General features: G+C 34.7%; 1 protein-coding gene across 7 annotated transcripts; it reads right to left on the reverse strand.

The window, feature by feature from the left end:
• Positions 1-441: 441 nt before the first annotated feature.
• LOC116119426 (outer envelope protein 64, mitochondrial) lies at positions 442-15548 on the reverse strand. Of its 7 annotated transcripts, none has more exons than XM_031405373.1 (14): positions 15237-15548; positions 14767-14919; positions 14565-14689; positions 14147-14239; positions 13583-13765; positions 13261-13405; positions 11638-11806; positions 7589-7723; positions 7318-7483; positions 4679-4776; positions 4400-4527; positions 4221-4272; positions 2427-2496; positions 442-839 (listed from the first exon to the last, which is right to left on the reverse strand). In XM_031405373.1, exons 1-14 carry the CDS (start codon positions 15482-15484, stop codon positions 757-759), a joined length of 1848 nt encoding a protein of 615 aa, XP_031261233.1. In that variant the 5' UTR covers positions 15485-15548; the 3' UTR covers positions 442-756. The 7 variants fall into 7 exon arrangements, 6 of the variants coding, with proteins under 6 accessions (XP_031261233.1, XP_031261232.1, XP_031261231.1 ...); XM_031405372.1 differs by having other exon boundaries at positions 4706-4776; positions 14147-14272; XM_031405371.1 differs by having other exon boundaries at positions 14147-14272.
• Between the last annotated feature and the right edge of the window lie 1133 nt (positions 15549-16681).

Here is a 16681-nt window from a genome sequence, read left to right on the forward strand (position 1 = left end):
TCGTGCCGTTAGTAAGATGAAGTCGTGACATACACTAGAAAGTATATAGAAAAGAGTTTGAAAAACAGAAACAGAAAGACAACAGAAATGAGAAGAGGAGAGTAAAGAAAGAATTAAGAAAAAAAGTTACAGGGATAGACGAGTAGACGATTCACTTACTGAGCATTATTTTGCTCACCCCGTTGTTTTTCTATGTTTTTGTCAATTCTAAATGAGAACGCAATTGGGTGGATGTCAACGGGCAAGAAGGAGTAGTTACACTGTCCACACTTTTATGAACTTTTGTAAAATATACTGACTTTTGTAAAAAAATATGTATATTAAATAAAAGAAAATTTCGACCCAACTATTTTTATTAATGTACTCGTATTTTATTATACATATTTTTTATGAATATAATAGTATCAAGCAGTTATTACAGGTACATTCACAAAGGACCACAAGAGATTGATGCCACTTCATTAATACTTTCAAACGAAATATTCTAGGAGTTTTATCAGTTACAACAATACAATTTTTGTTTCAGTTACAACAATACAATTTTTGTTTCCCTTTTTCTTTTTTTAGAGAAGGTCTATATACAGCATTTATTTCACATTAAAAAAATTTCGTACAGACAGCACATCCTTCACCTCTTTTATCTTTTGAATTCTTTAACCCGAGCAGGTTATAATGAACAACTATTATTGAATGATTCATTTCATCCTCATCCAATCCAATATTGTATTGAAAGAGAGAGAGAGAGGAAGCGAAGTATCAACTTACCAGCTTTCTTAGTCTTTTCTCAGCAAGATTAGCCACCTTATTCTGTGGTTCAAGAACAAGAGCATGCTTGAAATCTGCAAATATTAAGAAAAAAAATTTACTTGATTAGATGATGACAACAGTGCTTGTATTCGATTGCTGCGTATGTGTGTGCATTTGGGTGTGTGGAAAAGATTGTGCCCAGATGGATGCACTTGAGAATTCCAGGCATACGGGCATGGCTTTAATAATCAATATATTCTATTTTAATAAACCTAAGGGGCCCTGTAATCTTCAGAAGATAAACACAATATACTTGGCATTGCATTGCATCCGTTAATGATGTCTTGGATTAATTTCCTTATACCACTTTGCTTCTCAGTCAAACTTTCGCTAGCAGGATCGTCAGGCTTCTTAGTGCCATTGAATCAAACCCTAATATGTCAATTGTCTTGAGCAAATGGATTGAACTTGGTAAAGATGTAGCACTTCAAAAATCCTCAAGAGAACCCCATATTCATGAATAAAGGCTTGAAAGAAGAAAAAAGCTAAAGGCAAGCAGAAAAAGTAAACCTTAGTTGCCTATATCTTTAGATAATCCTGAAATCCTTTTCCCAGTAGGAGCCCCACCAAACCCCATAATATTTGCGAAGTAAGAAATGATAGCTTTTGGTCGTGTAGGTGACAAGAAGGATTCGGACCCCGAACCTTGTGGGAGCAACCACACACTTCAACATTCAACTAGCCTTACAAAGGAATTTGGTGACCTATATAAATGAAAGAAAATACAAGAGGCGCAATGTGTTTATTTTGATAACTCTGGCAACGAGGAAAAAAGTAAAATCCAATATTTAGAATTAAAAATTAGAATTTAACTAATTTAAGAGCAGGATTAATAGATGACTCATAAGATTTACATCAAATTCAAGTTTCTCCATTTAGTGGTACTCAAAAAAGTAACTTAGAGGACCTCCATGAGGTAAAAATAAGAAGCACCATGTCATTAATATACCCAACAAAAAGACCCAAAACCAGTTATTAAAATAGTGGACTTCAATTGGAATAGAAAGCCCAATCCATGGAACATTTGGTCTTACAGGTTAACAAAGGACAAAAATTTGACAAATTTTCCTGTGATTGGGGATTATTTTATGCATACTAAGCCACCTGGCAGAAGTCTCCTCATCCTGTCATATAAGAAAGTTTAAACTATGCCACTTGAACACTTACCTAGGAGTAAGAACCAAGCAAAGCTCCATACCCATTATAGAAAGCCCACAAACAGACCATAATCTCCAACAGCCAGCCCACAACACTTGGCGGTCCACACTCCTAAAATAGCTCTGGTACTTGAGAGCTCAAGCTCTATAAATCCACAGGGATTGCCAAGACTAAGATACACTAAACTAGTTAAAAAACACTCCATTCACTTGCTCATTTTTGTCATTTACCGATCCTTATTAACTTGAGCATCATAGAGGCCATACTAGTGATCCCATCAATGCCCCTTCCCCTGTAGTTTGTTTTATATTTAAGATTAAAGCAAAACAAGATCTTCTCAGCTATCGACACAGTATAACTTTTTGCACAAACAATTGAGATATTGCTAAAAAACAATAGTTCTCAACAATTATTTAGACGTAACAAATATTGTTATTATGAACAAGTAGAAGCTTTCTCACCTTGAGAAGCCTCTTTATAGCAGAGAAGTGTCTCCTTGGCCGTTCCACGTCTCAAATATGCCTTCACATTCTGCACAAATGTAACAGAAATTTATAGTTCATATTAATCAATATCTATCAACATTTCAGTGCAAATGCACACACATTTCACATTCGGTCTGTCCCAAAAATCTAGAAAGTAACAAATATTGTTCACTGATAACCATCAATATAAACTTGAGTCCCAGATTCATTCTATGCAGCTACATATCAGATATAGAAGATTAACAAAACGAAATCCCATAATTTCAAAATAACCATTTAGCCCATGTCCATAAAAGCGTGAATGCATTAAAATCCACAAGCATTACGTTGATATTAACTTTATTTTTCAATAAAGAGCTAAAACAACATTGGGCAGCTACATTAATGTTAAATATTAAATATGACCATATAACCTGATCTCGGTAAAGATATATTTTCCCTTTAATTTTCTTTAACATTGAGCAGGACAGATTTCGGGTAAAAGTTAAATTATGGATAAACACTAAATCTTTAAGCAAGGGTCTAATGCTGGTAAATGCAGCTTTTTGTTGGAGCAGAAAAGGTGATGGTATTAGATGTATTATAAACACTCAAATGCCTGCAAGAAGTTCTGCTCATGAATAATCACTAGCAAGAAAATGCTGTCCTTCATCCTCCTTTTACCACTTCTCTTCAGGCTCAAATCATCTAGCCCAAAGAACAAAATAACCTTAAAGATGCAGATAGAGGCTTTATTGAGATTGATGCCAAATATAACTTAAATTTATGTAGGAGTTATTTTGTTTCAGTACTAATTTAGAATTGAATAATACTACACATACATCATTCTCATACAACATTATATGACAAGATATGATTGGGTGAAAGTTTAATTTTAACTTTAAATTAGCCAATCATATCTTGCCACATAATGTTGTATGAGAAATGTTGTATAAAAATGATGTATGTGTAGTATTACTCTTTAGAATTTCTCATTTGAGTTGTACTAGGGATACTTAAGTGTGTTGATTAGGGTTTTACTTGTAGAATATGTGCTGGTTGACTTTTATATTTGATATGGCTTTTATAAATATACCTGATTGTTTTCGCTCTATCTCCCTTCTTTCACCATCAAACTGTCTATTCCTTCTCAACTCTCTCTGCAATTCTCCACATTATAAATCGTCAATTTATATCCCCTTTCTTTTCTCATCTTCATCCTCTTTCTTCCTTTCTTCGCTCTTGTTTCTCCTACCTATGCAGCATCAGAGATTCACACAATTTGGCATTAAAATGCCACAAGTACTATTTTGGCTCCAAATTTCCCGTCTAAATGCCACATAATTGCCATACTGCCAAAGTCCTTTCTTTATAAATCATAGAACTTGTACTCACACACGTGTGTGGAGGGAAAGGAAGAGAAACACATACAGAAAAGCATAGTGTGTTCTTAATCCATATTTAATTCCTAAGAAACCTAGAAACACTCTATCCACAATAAAAATAAAATTAAGTTAAGCTGCAACACAACAACAAAAACAATAGAATGGTTGTAAACATAATGACAAATAACACAATGCAGAACAAATTCCATTTCCCCACCTTAGTCAATAAATAATCACCACAAGGAAAGAACAAGAAGAAACAAAGTAGAAGTCAGATATATTGAACAACTAGGAACTGACCTGTTGTATCATTAACAAACAGCAACAGGATATGGAATTAAAGGATGCAGAAATAATTTACCAGTGTTTATCTAGCGCAATTAACATTACAGACATGTCCTCTCACCTTCTTATCAAGTGATATTGCCTTGCTGCAGTCTTCTTCTGCTTGTTGAAAGCTGTATAAAAAAAGAAGAAACAAAAGGGAAGATGATCATACTGTCATTTGGCAGAGCAGGTCCCTGTAGTTGAAAAATTGCAATAGATCTATGAAAATAATTTCAACATTTTAGAAAATTATCATACCATCCTAGTTCTAAGTAAGCTGCCGCCCGGTTGCAATAGTAAGTTGCATTTGTCCCATTGATTTTAATAGCTTCACTGTAGTAACTCACAGCCTTATTCCACTGCCTTCCCTTGAATGCAGCATTTCCCTGTACCAAATTTCTCAGCAATCAGTAAGAACAATGACCAAAAACAAATATAATGAGGCATTTCCATTCATCTTACATGAATGAGTATATTTTTGATAGAATAGACAAAAAATCAAAAGAATAATAACCAAATGATTGGACAAAAACTAACTTTAAGCTGATGTCTAATAAGCAGCACCTTGGCTATAGCCTGATCTAAAGTCCAGCAAGACAGATGATAAGCATTCGTGAAGGTTCCCATGAATACAACTGTCAGTTAAATAAAATATATACTAATATGTCAAGAAGAATAGAGCAAAAAACTAATAGTATCTATATCATAGCTATTTGAACCAAGTCATATATCAAACCAGCTTGACACTCTTTCACATCCCAAAAATCACTCATTATTGAGTCTGTGCCAAATTTCAAAGCAATTTTCTTTCAATGTATAAAATCAACAGGGCCATGAGAAAGCTGATCTCCAGTTTATTGCAAAGTCTAGTCGTGACAATAAGCATCATTTAGCTGTTGCAATCCACTATGAAAGAATGCCCATGACAACATTGTATAGCAGTGATGCAAATCTATTGTCTTATCTCAATTGAGAAAAAATGGAACTAGTCTTATTTCAAACAAAATATGTTCAAGATGTATTATCTGAATCAAGGATATTGGGTTGCAAACCTGCTGAGATACCAATAGACCCATATTTGAATCAAGATGATGAATAAGTTGCAAATATGATGACAAGAAGAGCAATAGAAGTCTCAAGGGAAAGATTACTTATTTGACTGAAACTAGACTGGATATCTCTTATACAGTTAGAGCATTAGTCAATATATGCAAAATCATAAGCAAACTTGCAGGGCTGAATGCAGAATTCTGAGATATCTCAAACAAACAGTTGGAGCAGGAATTCATTAGAAATTTGGTCATATTGTGTGTTATTGTGATGCTGATTGGGTAGATTCCAAAGCCTCTATGAGTGGCTACTGCACATTTCCTGGTGGCAACTTGGTGACTTGGGGGAGTAACAAACAAAATGGTGCATCAACTTAAGAAGCATACTGTGTGTTCATGGCTCACACTACCTATAAACTAAAGTGACTGTATAATCTATTAATGGAGTTGAGAATTGATGTTAAAAATGCCTTCTGTTACGTACAATGACACCCAAACAACAACTGGTATAGTTAGTAATCCAGTGTTCCTTGAACACACTAAACACATGAAAGTAGATTGACACATTTCCTGAGGTTATTATAGCAAATGGCAGGAAAAGTTGTTACGCCTTAACATCAAATCAGACAATCAAGTTAGGGACATTTTCATGAATGTTTTGCATAAGGGGATATTTTTTCATATTTGTTCCAAAACTATGCATTGAGAATATCCATGCCCCATTAACATGTAAAAAGAGAGAGAAAGACCCTCAAAGTTGTATAATGATTCAATAAATGGAAACAGAAGTAGAACTAGCATAAAAACAACAATCAGCTAAATGACACTAGAGCTGTGTCTATTTAACAAGTAAATAAAAGTTGTCTATCACTTTGTTAGAAGTTGAATTTGTCCCACATCGCCCCAATAGTGGGCTGTTATGGTGTATATATGTGATTATACTCCCTCCTCCCTTGAGCTAGCTTTTGGGAGTGAGTTCTACCTAAGCCCACTTTATCATGGTATTAGAGCCACGTTTGTTTCTCTCCCCTCTTTGGTTGGGGCAATGATGGGTTTGGACCCCGGCCTTGCACGCCGAGCATGAGGGAGGGTACTAGAAGTTGAATTTGTCCCACATCGCCCCAATAGTGGGCTGTTATGATGTGTATAAGTGATTGGGCTCCCTTCTCCCTTGAGCTAGCTTTTGAAAGTGAGTTCTACCCAAGCCCACTTTATCACACTTACGAAGTATTATCAATTCCAAAGAACATGTGGCATTCACAAGGATCCAAAGCCTTATTAAGAACAAGCAAATCCACAACATGTTTGCAAAAGCAAACATTTGATGTTTGTAATTGAGAATCTGTAGCAATAGAAATAATATTTTCCATGGTAGTAGTGTTTCAATTATTTAAGTTAGCTTTCTAACAAGTTCAACCTCTTCTAACATGGCAAGCATTAATATTTGGAAGATCTACAATTCATGCCTCATAATATGTAATAAGTATCATATCTCAACATCTATGAATTTCTGGATGAGTACATTAGTGGATGAAGCACAATGTGAAGATATGTAATAATTCATAACTTAAAATAACAATGCAAGAGGCTGGGAAGTGGAAGCTCAAAGGACCAGAGCATGCAATTTAGTGCAGAGCCTTACACGAGAATGGTTGAAGAACAATTCAAAGAGAATGAGAGAGACAGAAGTGGACAACCAATTAAAATTTATATCCATCTAGGCAGATGATAAATTAAAGAGGATAGTTTTCTAAGTAATGAAATAGGATACCATTCTACTTAACAAGTAAAACTTTACTGAAGAACATTCAATTATGCATGACATTGAACTCATTAAACAATAAAAACTTTGATAATAAATAAACTTATCATTTGCAAAGGAGGCCACTCAAAGGTAATACGAAAGTAAATGCTCCAACTAACAATGAAAAAGGGGCAAACTCGTGAACTTATGCACGATATGATGGAAAATAGTAGTAGCACATGAAAATTGGACAATGGTACACATTGTTAATATAAAGGACATGTACACCAAAACGTTTTCTATCAATGAAGCATTAGTGTTTACAGTAACATAATGAGATGAACCTACTTTTTCTTTCAAGAACTCAGAAGCATCCATGTTACCATTCGTGTCTGGCAAAGGCACTGAATTAGATGCAATGTTGGCTTGCTCTTGAAGGGAATCGTACATATCCAAGACCGTATCCAGAAGAAATTTATCAGCTCCATGGTACGAGATAAATGAAATAGAGATTGGATGCTGATCATGCTTTCCTAATGGAATGGCAACCTGGTAATAGCAGGGTCAAATTAAATACAACTAGAACATAGACAATAAGACAAGGGCATAGAAATTATACTAATGAAAGTTGCAGCATAGTGATGAAGAGTTCACCTGACAACAACCAGACATACTTGCAATACTTGATAGCACGCATGCTCTACTATGAAACTCAGTAGAATACCCTTTCTTTGTATTAAGCTTTAATGGATGATCTGCAACTGCGGGAATCACTAATATTCCATCATCCTAGAATAAAAAAAAATAAGATAATGAGATGGTGAAATGTATGACCGAAGCAACACACTTCAATCTAGTAAGATAGCTTTCTTTATGTCGCTCATCACAATGATGTAACGAGCCCCTAAGATATAACAAGTCAGCTTATTAACATTCTAAACATCCTCAATTTTTACCAAATCAGAAGTGAGATGCTGTAAAACTGTCCATAAGAAAAATAACAGGGGCCTTCCAGAAAATAAAGAAGAGGGATATTTTGTCTCCTTTTTCCATTTTGGATAAGGTTACGAGGTAAAGATCATTTTGTTAACCAACAAACAGGTGCTATCAACAAAACAAAGCAAGTTCAACTTCTGGCAGGAACAAAAATGAACTTGCCTAGCCAAATGGAACAAGTTCAAGAAATCTGTTTTCTCATAGATAAAAAACCTCCAAACACCTAAGCCAGCAAATGACCTGATGCAAAAACTTTTTTCTCAATAATCCAACTCGGCTACATATACATTCTGTAAAGTAGAAACTAAACTAATCATTTCCTTCACTAGATCAAACTACAAACTAGTCAATGAAAAACTTCACATTGGGGAACTAAATGATAGAAACGAGAAAGAAAGACAAATATACTACCCAAGCAGGTCAACAAAAGATAAATATGAAAAAGAAGAATGCAAAAGGGAGGGGCTTCTAAAATATCATCAATTAACCCATCATAACACAACTATACAAAACATGAATCCAACAAGTCAAGAGATGATAAGGTGGCATCCTTTATTGTTACTCTGTTTATGTTCTTAAAAAAAGAATTCACAAATGTGAATAAGAAATTTGAATTAGGAATGTTAGGATCCCACATTGAAAAGGAAAAGAGTGGGCATGTGGCTTATAAAGGGCTTGGGCACCCTCCTTTGGCAAGCTGGTTTTCCAAGGAGAGTTCTACCCAAGCCCATGAAAGACCCATGGCCCAATCCAATTGTTGAGTTATTGGAATGGGTTCTTACCAATTAGTATCAAAGCATTATCCTGCGCCCATGTGGACGTCGCCTACATGGCAGGTTGATTCGTGGCAGGCTGACCTTGGGCCTAAGGATGGGCATAGGCCGAGGTGGGGTCGGGGACCCCTGTCTCCTGCCCCGTCCCCGGCCCGAAAGCCCAAGGGGATTCACCAATCCCAATCTAAAGCCCGTTCGGGGAATTCAGGGAATCCCCAAAAAAAGCCCGTTATATTATCCTTAGTTTTATTATCCTTTTCTCCAAATTATATATACCAACCAAAAAAATAAATAAATAGCCTATTATGTATTAACGTAAGATTATAGATAATAGCATATTATGTATAAATTATAATGTACAACATATATATGTTATATAAATTATATTTATATAGAGTATATACATATATAATATACCATATATAATGTATAATGTATAATGTCAAATGTATACCATATAAAATGTATAATATATAATGTCGAATGTATAACTTTTGTTTCATAGCATTAACATATTATATATATATATATATTACAAATATTTATAATGATTTATTATATTTAATCTAGTTTTATTTATTACCTATTTGCATATAGTTTCATAAAATACTTACACAATTATAATTTGTCATTGTATAATGTATAATTGATTTTCAAATATTAAAATTATTATAGGTATATATGATTGATTTTCAATTATTAAAATTAATATATATATATATAAAATATACGGGCCGGGGAATTCGGGGCTGAGGCAAAACCTATCCCGGCCTCGGCCCGTCCCCGAATTCCGGGCCAATCTTGGCCCGATCCCGGCCCAAAGCCCAAACGATTCGGGGAAAATCCGCCCCATTCAGGGTGGGTCCCGAGAGACCGGGCTTTGTGCCCATCCCTACTTGGGCCCAGGCTACTACCCCAAGAAAAGGCATGGAGACCCGAGGGAAAGGGGATCCGCGTAATCACCCAAAGGGTAAAAAGGCCGACGTGGACATCGGTTGCGAAAGCGTAGTGGAATGTCAGGATCCCACATTGGAAGGAAAAGAGTGGGCATGTGAGTTATAAAGGGCTTGGGCACCCTCCCTTAACAAGCCGATTTTCTAAGGAGAGTTCTACCCAAGCCCATAAAAGACCCACGGCCTAACCCAATTGTTGAGTTATTAGAGTGGGTTCCTATCAAATTTGCACAAAATTTGAGAAGCTTTTATTATTATTTTTTTTAAAATAATGTTTGGAAATTAAAATATAACAAGAACATATTGGATATCATTTTCTTATAAACATCAAATGAAAACATAAAATATCCTCTCTATGATTTTCATATTTTCAACTTCTTAATTATACATATGCTTCTCTCTTCTTTTCTGCCTTCTGTTTTATAAATGAAAATTGCCAATTAAACAAGTATTACAAATTTTTCAAGATAAAAAAGTGGAAAAGATGAAAACGAAAAATAAATAAATAAATAAACATGCACTAGATATTTTATAGTAAGTCTAAAGAAGCTCTATCATTTAGAAAATAGACAAATAAAAGGGAAAAAAACATATAGACAAACAAACATGCCCATTGCAACAAGTGGACTAAATTTAAATATTAGAGAGAAAAAAAAAATTAAAATATATTTTTTAAAGAAAAGTCATAATTAGAAATGAACCATTCATTCCTTTGAACTCAAAGACAACATAACTCAATGAGAATGAAAAAAGGGCGTAAGGGAAGACCAGTAAAGGATATTGCTATAAGTAATACACAATTATTAACCCCAGCTAACATGGAATGAGTTGAAGGAGTGAGATTCATTTAGCTATAATATTCCAAGTAGGTGCACCCCAAAGCATACGAATATCTGACCTTTTCAATGAAACCAAAGACCTTGACTACTCAAACCAACCCTTTGGATGCTTAAAGAAGTTGAATAGTATCCTAAGCTGAAATAAAGCGCTAGAATTCACACTAGATGTCCCAATCTGAAACTTTTCTGATAAGAAACAATGCATATTGTCAACAAAGAGATCAAAAGGTACACATGCAAGTGAACTAGTTGCCTACAAAGGCTTAAAAGAGGAAACCTGTTAGCTAACTAATATTCTTCTTTTGAATGATACCATTGGTGTTAAACTTTCTAAGAGTCAAAGACTAAGCCAAAATTTTATCTTACTTGGAACACCGATGCTCCATATCAACTAGAGGTCTCAAAGATAAAAATAGTAGGCCCGCAGCCACAGGAAATTTTACCACATCATAACATTGACTATAAACAGCAAATTTTGTCTGATTGTCTATTTACCCTATCCAACCTTGAAAAATGTTACGTTCTTTGATTATGAAACATTCCAGCAAAAAGCCGGAATTTAACTAGATTTTAGTAGGTCTATAGCCACAGGAAAATATGTACAATAAGATCAATTTATGAAAGTGGGATGATTTCTTTTTGCAGCACTAGTCTCAATCTGCAGCAAATCAAAACTATTTACTTCATAATTTCCTCATTATTAATTGTGGTATCTAAAGACTTTAAAATTGAAAGAGAACACAACCTAAGACCAACAACACAATTGGAAGCAATAGCTTCATATAGGACTGTTATTGTGAAAGAAAGTGTATATGTGTGAGTGTGTGCGCGTGCATGTGTGTGCGTGAGTATAGTAGTTCTCTAGTTAAGACACCCTGATGTAAATTTTGTCAGCATCATGCTTAAATATCATTGGATTTATCTCATTATTCTGAAATGATATTTTACAAATAAAGGTAATGGTATATAAGCATGGTCTTGATAAAATTTATATAAGGATGTTCTAACTAGAGAATTACCGTATATAAATAATTACAATTAGATATATTTTCAAGAGAAAGCATGACAATCATCACCAAATTATAACTTAATACAAGCATGGAAATATTTAAGAAATAACACCAACAGTAAATTGGGAAGACCTTTAAGAGACTTCGAAGGGCTGCTCGCATCTCAGTCCGGACTTTATATAAGAGTTTCATATTGTCGTTTGTTATGCTAATTGCTTGAAGAACACGATCAGAGACACCAGGTCCAAACCTTGGTTTGACTGATTTAATCCATTCTTCATGATTGGTTTTAAATTCATATCTGAAAAGCAATGGTAGATATTATGCATATTGGTTAAATTGAAAAGGGCTTGGATAAAAGTGATCTAGGAGCATTAAACCATTCAAATTCGAAGATTGTGTGAATTGGAAATCTAAAAGATGTGGATAAAATGGAACTCAAAAAGCTAGAAACAAGACTTGGAAAAAGTTCTAGAGAGAAAATACAATGGTTAAGATGATTCTTCCATAGTTTGGACACATGAAATTCAAAACATCTTTAGCAAATGAATTTTGCTATGCATTATATATATATAATTCAACCAGTGGATAGAAAAGTTGAAGAAAAGTGTAAATTGAGATGTTGGTCCTTTACTATTAATATAAAGTTACACCAAGAAATAGGACATCATTTTGGACACTTAGTGCCAAGTTGTAGTTGACCTTTTAGATCCTCCAAGGGTTTAGTGGTGGCAAATATTCTCTGAAAATTTGAAAAACAATTAAGTATTTACTTTTGAAAATAGTTTTTGGATGTTAAATTAAACATGTTTTCATATATTAAAAATACTAAAGATAAAACTCAGGTTTGTAAATTTTATCTTCACTTTTGAAATTGTTTCCAAATCAAAAAACAAAAAGCTCTGCCAGCTTCAGAAAATTGTTTCCAAAAATCGCAAACCTATAACCTCCTAATCGAGTTTAATCAAACTCTAGACTTTCAAAGCAAATAAAAAATAAGTTCTAAGAGAGACAATGAAAAGAAGTAATTGCTTCAAGGTAAGATTTATTCTTGCAGGCATCAATTCCTCTTTAAAAAATACAAGGGTTTAAAAAAATAAAATAAAATAAAAAAAAGACCATAAGTTTTGATTTAGCAATTATAAATTAATTCATTTAATAATTCTAGTTATTTGGCCATAGTTCTACACATTATTAAATTAGTTTTCTATCTACTTAAGGCATTCTTTTCCAATTTCTTCATCACAGTATGTGTCACAATCAAATTATTTCTTAGAATGATATTTTTGTTAACAAAGATTTTTAGGAATTAATTACTTATGTGAAAAGTATATTATCTCAATTAGTGAAAGGTATTACATATTGTAAAGATCATTAGAAAGAAAATTCTGTTAAAGAAACCTAGCCTGAACTTAGGAAATATCATGCACTTTACAACCATACTTGTCAGCTTTCTTTCCACAGATTCAACAATTATATCTGGACACAAATATCTACAGTTATTCAGCTCAAATGAATCTCCAGATGCTGAAAAAAACAAAAAAAAATTTACAATATATAGAACCTGAAACTACAACGTTGGAAACTTGCATGGATTTCATAATTAACAATAGGATTCTAAACCAGATTTAAAATTTTAAAAAATATATATGATATAAAAGAATAAGAAAAAAGATTTCCAAATTCACTTTTTTGTTAAAATTTAACATAAATCAATCACTGAAATAAAAAAGAATGCCAATTATTCAACTATACCTTTGTAATGAAATCATAACGGAAGAGAGAGCTTTCAAAATAGATGTTCTGTTTTCCAAGTTTGTAGATTTTTCATGAAAACCTTTCAGACTGGGCACCCTGGAAGCAATATACTGACCAAAATTCAAATGGTTTGGAGGCTTGTCTGTGCAATAAAACCAACATAGCAACTTCAAAAAAAGGTAATTGTTGTTACATTCTTTCTTTGTTCAGGTCAACAGATAATACAGTTTTCATGGTGATGTTTATGAATAAACCATAAAAAAACCGCAACTAAATACACAAACTATATCAGTAGATATCATAAAACCCAGCAACTTACACCCAGATAGCCTTTCAATTGCTTTGCTAATAACATGTAATGTCTTCAGTTTGGGAACCTTAGAAAGCTGGAAGACATCATCAGCAAAAATGAGGCGACTTGCCCTCCTAGGTTCAACCGCATTTAATTGAAGTAAAACATGTCCAACACGATGTAAAATAGATGGAGTACGTGCAAACCATCCTGAAAGATCACCATGTAATGAAATGTAAAAACACAACCAAGAAAGGCAATCAAAAAATTTTGAAACAAAGAGGCAAAAAAATGAAGTCCTCAAAAATCCCAGAGGCTGTAAGACACCCAGCCATTATCATCTCAAATACCCAAAACCATTTAAAATGCACATACTTCTTATTAATACAGGACAATTAGGTAGATGACTCAGTTTTACAGTCAATATCAGCTTTTCAGCTGAACAAGAAATACTGTAAGAAATTACACAAAATTCATTGCAAATCAAAGAAGTAGGAAACCTCATTTTCATATGAGTTGATCAGAACTCAAAAATAAAAGAACATAAAAATATTACGTACAACATTTAAAAGCTATCAATGAATACCATACCAACAGTGTCAAGAGTTTGCGAATTTGGCAGAACCCCAATCATAGAAACAGCCCCATGTGATGGTCGATACCCAAGGATCCCACAAAATGACGCTGGAATTATCACACACCCAATTGTATCAGTACCTATGAAACATAAGAGTTTCATAGATTAGATGGCATAATTAAGAAGCAAAATAACCTAAATAAATTGTATCCACAAACAAAGTCCAGTGATCAATTTCCTGCAGGAAAAGAAAGGAACCAACCAGCAAAGCTCACAAGTGAGCATGTATTTTATGAGTCTGTCAATGAATATTCAAGGACAACTAAAGAAACTCAGAATTCTGACATCAAATCAGGAATTACATGGTTTACAGAAAAAGAATACAAAAAATAATAAAAAGCAAACAGCAAACTCAAGCATAACTGATCTTACCAAGAGCGAAGTCAACAAGCTCAGCTGCAACTGACACTGCTGAACCGCTAGAAGAACCTCCGGGAATATGAGATGGCATTTTCGGATTGATAGGGGTCCCATAATGCTTGTTCTCCCCAGTTATCCTAATACAAAAGTTAAAAACAAAACCTCATTAAACTATCCTTCTGATCTCAGAGAAGACGAGACAGTAATGACTTACCCAAATGCCAATTCATCCATTACAGTCTTGCCAACACAAGTAGCCCCATTCTTCAATAAAAGAGTAACCACCACCGCTGTTTTCTCAGATTCCCCATGCGTCCTCCCCCAGTCTGGACTCCCAAACCCCGTTATATACCCCTTCACATCGAAGCTGCCATAACCACACCCCAAAAAATTACATTTATTCCTCCTCTTATGTACAAATGAACTTTCCACATAAAAAAAAAAAAAAAAAAAAAAATAAATAGCCCTCCCATACTAAACACAAAGCACAAAAACAGAGCCATCAACCTCTCTTGCGAAAACCCCCCAACCAATCTTTGTGTCATATGTTACAAGGAAAAGATAAGTCGACAAAATTTTCGTCTTATAATAATTGAATTTCATCATTATCAGAACAGGAAACTAAAGTAACTGTATGTGAAAAGAGAGAGAGAGAGAAAGCAGAGTGTGTGCAAGAAGGCTAACATGTCCTTGATGGCAAATTTGAGGCCGGAAAGCGGCTGTCTAGCAGCGGGGGGCGGCGGCTGAGGGAACGGAAGCAGTTCAAATCTTTCAATAAAAGCACAGAAATCAACTCTTCCATCCGCTTTCACTTTCCTTCTACGGCCCAGTGTCTCCGCCACAACCACGATCCCCACCACGCTCACGCCGATCACCACCCAGACTTTCGGATTCAAAGCATTTGTCTTTATTAAATTCAAGCTTTTTGACATGATTCCAGAGAGGAGGGTTTTCGGGTTTTGATTGCTCTTATTTCCAGAGTTGGTCAATGCTACCGTGCGCCTCCTCTTCTTTACAATTTTTTTTTTTTTTTTTTTTTGAACTTTAATTAACGAGGGGTAATTCTCCCCCACTTTCTAGAAGGTTTGCTGAAAATCAATTTGCTCCAAAGGTTTGGAAAATATACAAATATCTCCCCTGAATTATTTTAAATTTTGATCAAAAATCCACCCATTGTTTCCAAAACACATCAATTTGCCCCTACAATTTCCGAAATAGATCAAAATGGCCCCAAAATGATTTGCAACGGCCAATGTTTTAAAACTCAGCCTAGCCTGACCAATTGAACCGGTTCAATCGGGACCTGGTCGATGACTCAAGCCAAGTGAGGCTAATAACCGGTAATATAAGGTTGACCAATTACACCTGCGATTGGACCGATGCATTGTTGCACCCACTGGTCCAACTGTTATTTAAAAGAACAAAACTGAGTCCCATATAAGAATTAAAATAAACCCTATATCCCTTAAACCCCCAAATACCAACAATTTCCCCCCATTTTTACGCCATTCCCCTGACTTTTGGTCTGAAAATCTTCCACCGGAGTCTTCCTTTCATAATCGATTTCGTCTCCTCACAATGAACACGTGAACTGCTCTGGTCATCATCAGTTGGGGTACCGAGACTCTCCACCCATTTCACGATCTCTTATGTCATCTCTTCACTCTTCAGTCTTCACTTTTCACCGTCGATCTGCTCTATTCATCATCGATCTCAGAGCTACACCATCGATCTCCTCTTCGTCTTGCCTAGGAACTGTCACCTCTTTCTCACATTTGCTCGATCTCATCATTTCACAATTCACAGTTGAGCTCTACCTCTCCAACAGTCAACGACAGGTCATCTTTGCCAGGTAACTGTCACCTCTTCCTCCCATTTGTTCTCTATCTTTTCTTCAAGATTTTGTTGTCTCCACATTTCATAGAGTACTGCTTTGATTGCTGCTTTGTTATGTCATGATCTATTGTTAAATTAATCTAAATTATCATTAACTTTTGCAAAACAAATGTTATGTTTTTAACAACTATTTTACATTCAATATGTAGCCAACTTTTATTAGTTTTTAGATTAAAGAAACTGAAAAGAGGTTTCGACAATGATGCAAAACTGACTCTAAGGTACTCAAAAGA

The sequence above is a fragment of the Pistacia vera genome, unplaced genomic scaffold, assembly GCF_008641045.1.
Source record: "Pistacia vera cultivar Batoury unplaced genomic scaffold, PisVer_v2 Contig89, whole genome shotgun sequence".
NCBI classification, from domain to species: domain Eukaryota; kingdom Viridiplantae; phylum Streptophyta; class Magnoliopsida; order Sapindales; family Anacardiaceae; genus Pistacia; species Pistacia vera.

Excerpts from the sequence above, each read along its gene's own strand:
- LOC116119426 (XM_031405371.1), bottom strand. The coding sequence starts at position 15,484 with ATGTCAAAAAGCTTGAATTTAATAAAGACAAATGCTTTGAATCCGAAA. Across the intron at positions 14,920-15,236 it reads AAATTTGCCATCAAGGACAT|CTTCGATGTGAAGGGGTATA; the intron begins GTTAGCCTTCTT and ends TGGTTATGGCAG. Across the intron at positions 14,690-14,766 it reads ATGGATGAATTGGCATTTGG|GATAACTGGGGAGAACAAGC; the intron begins GTAAGTCATTAC and ends CTTTTGTATTAG.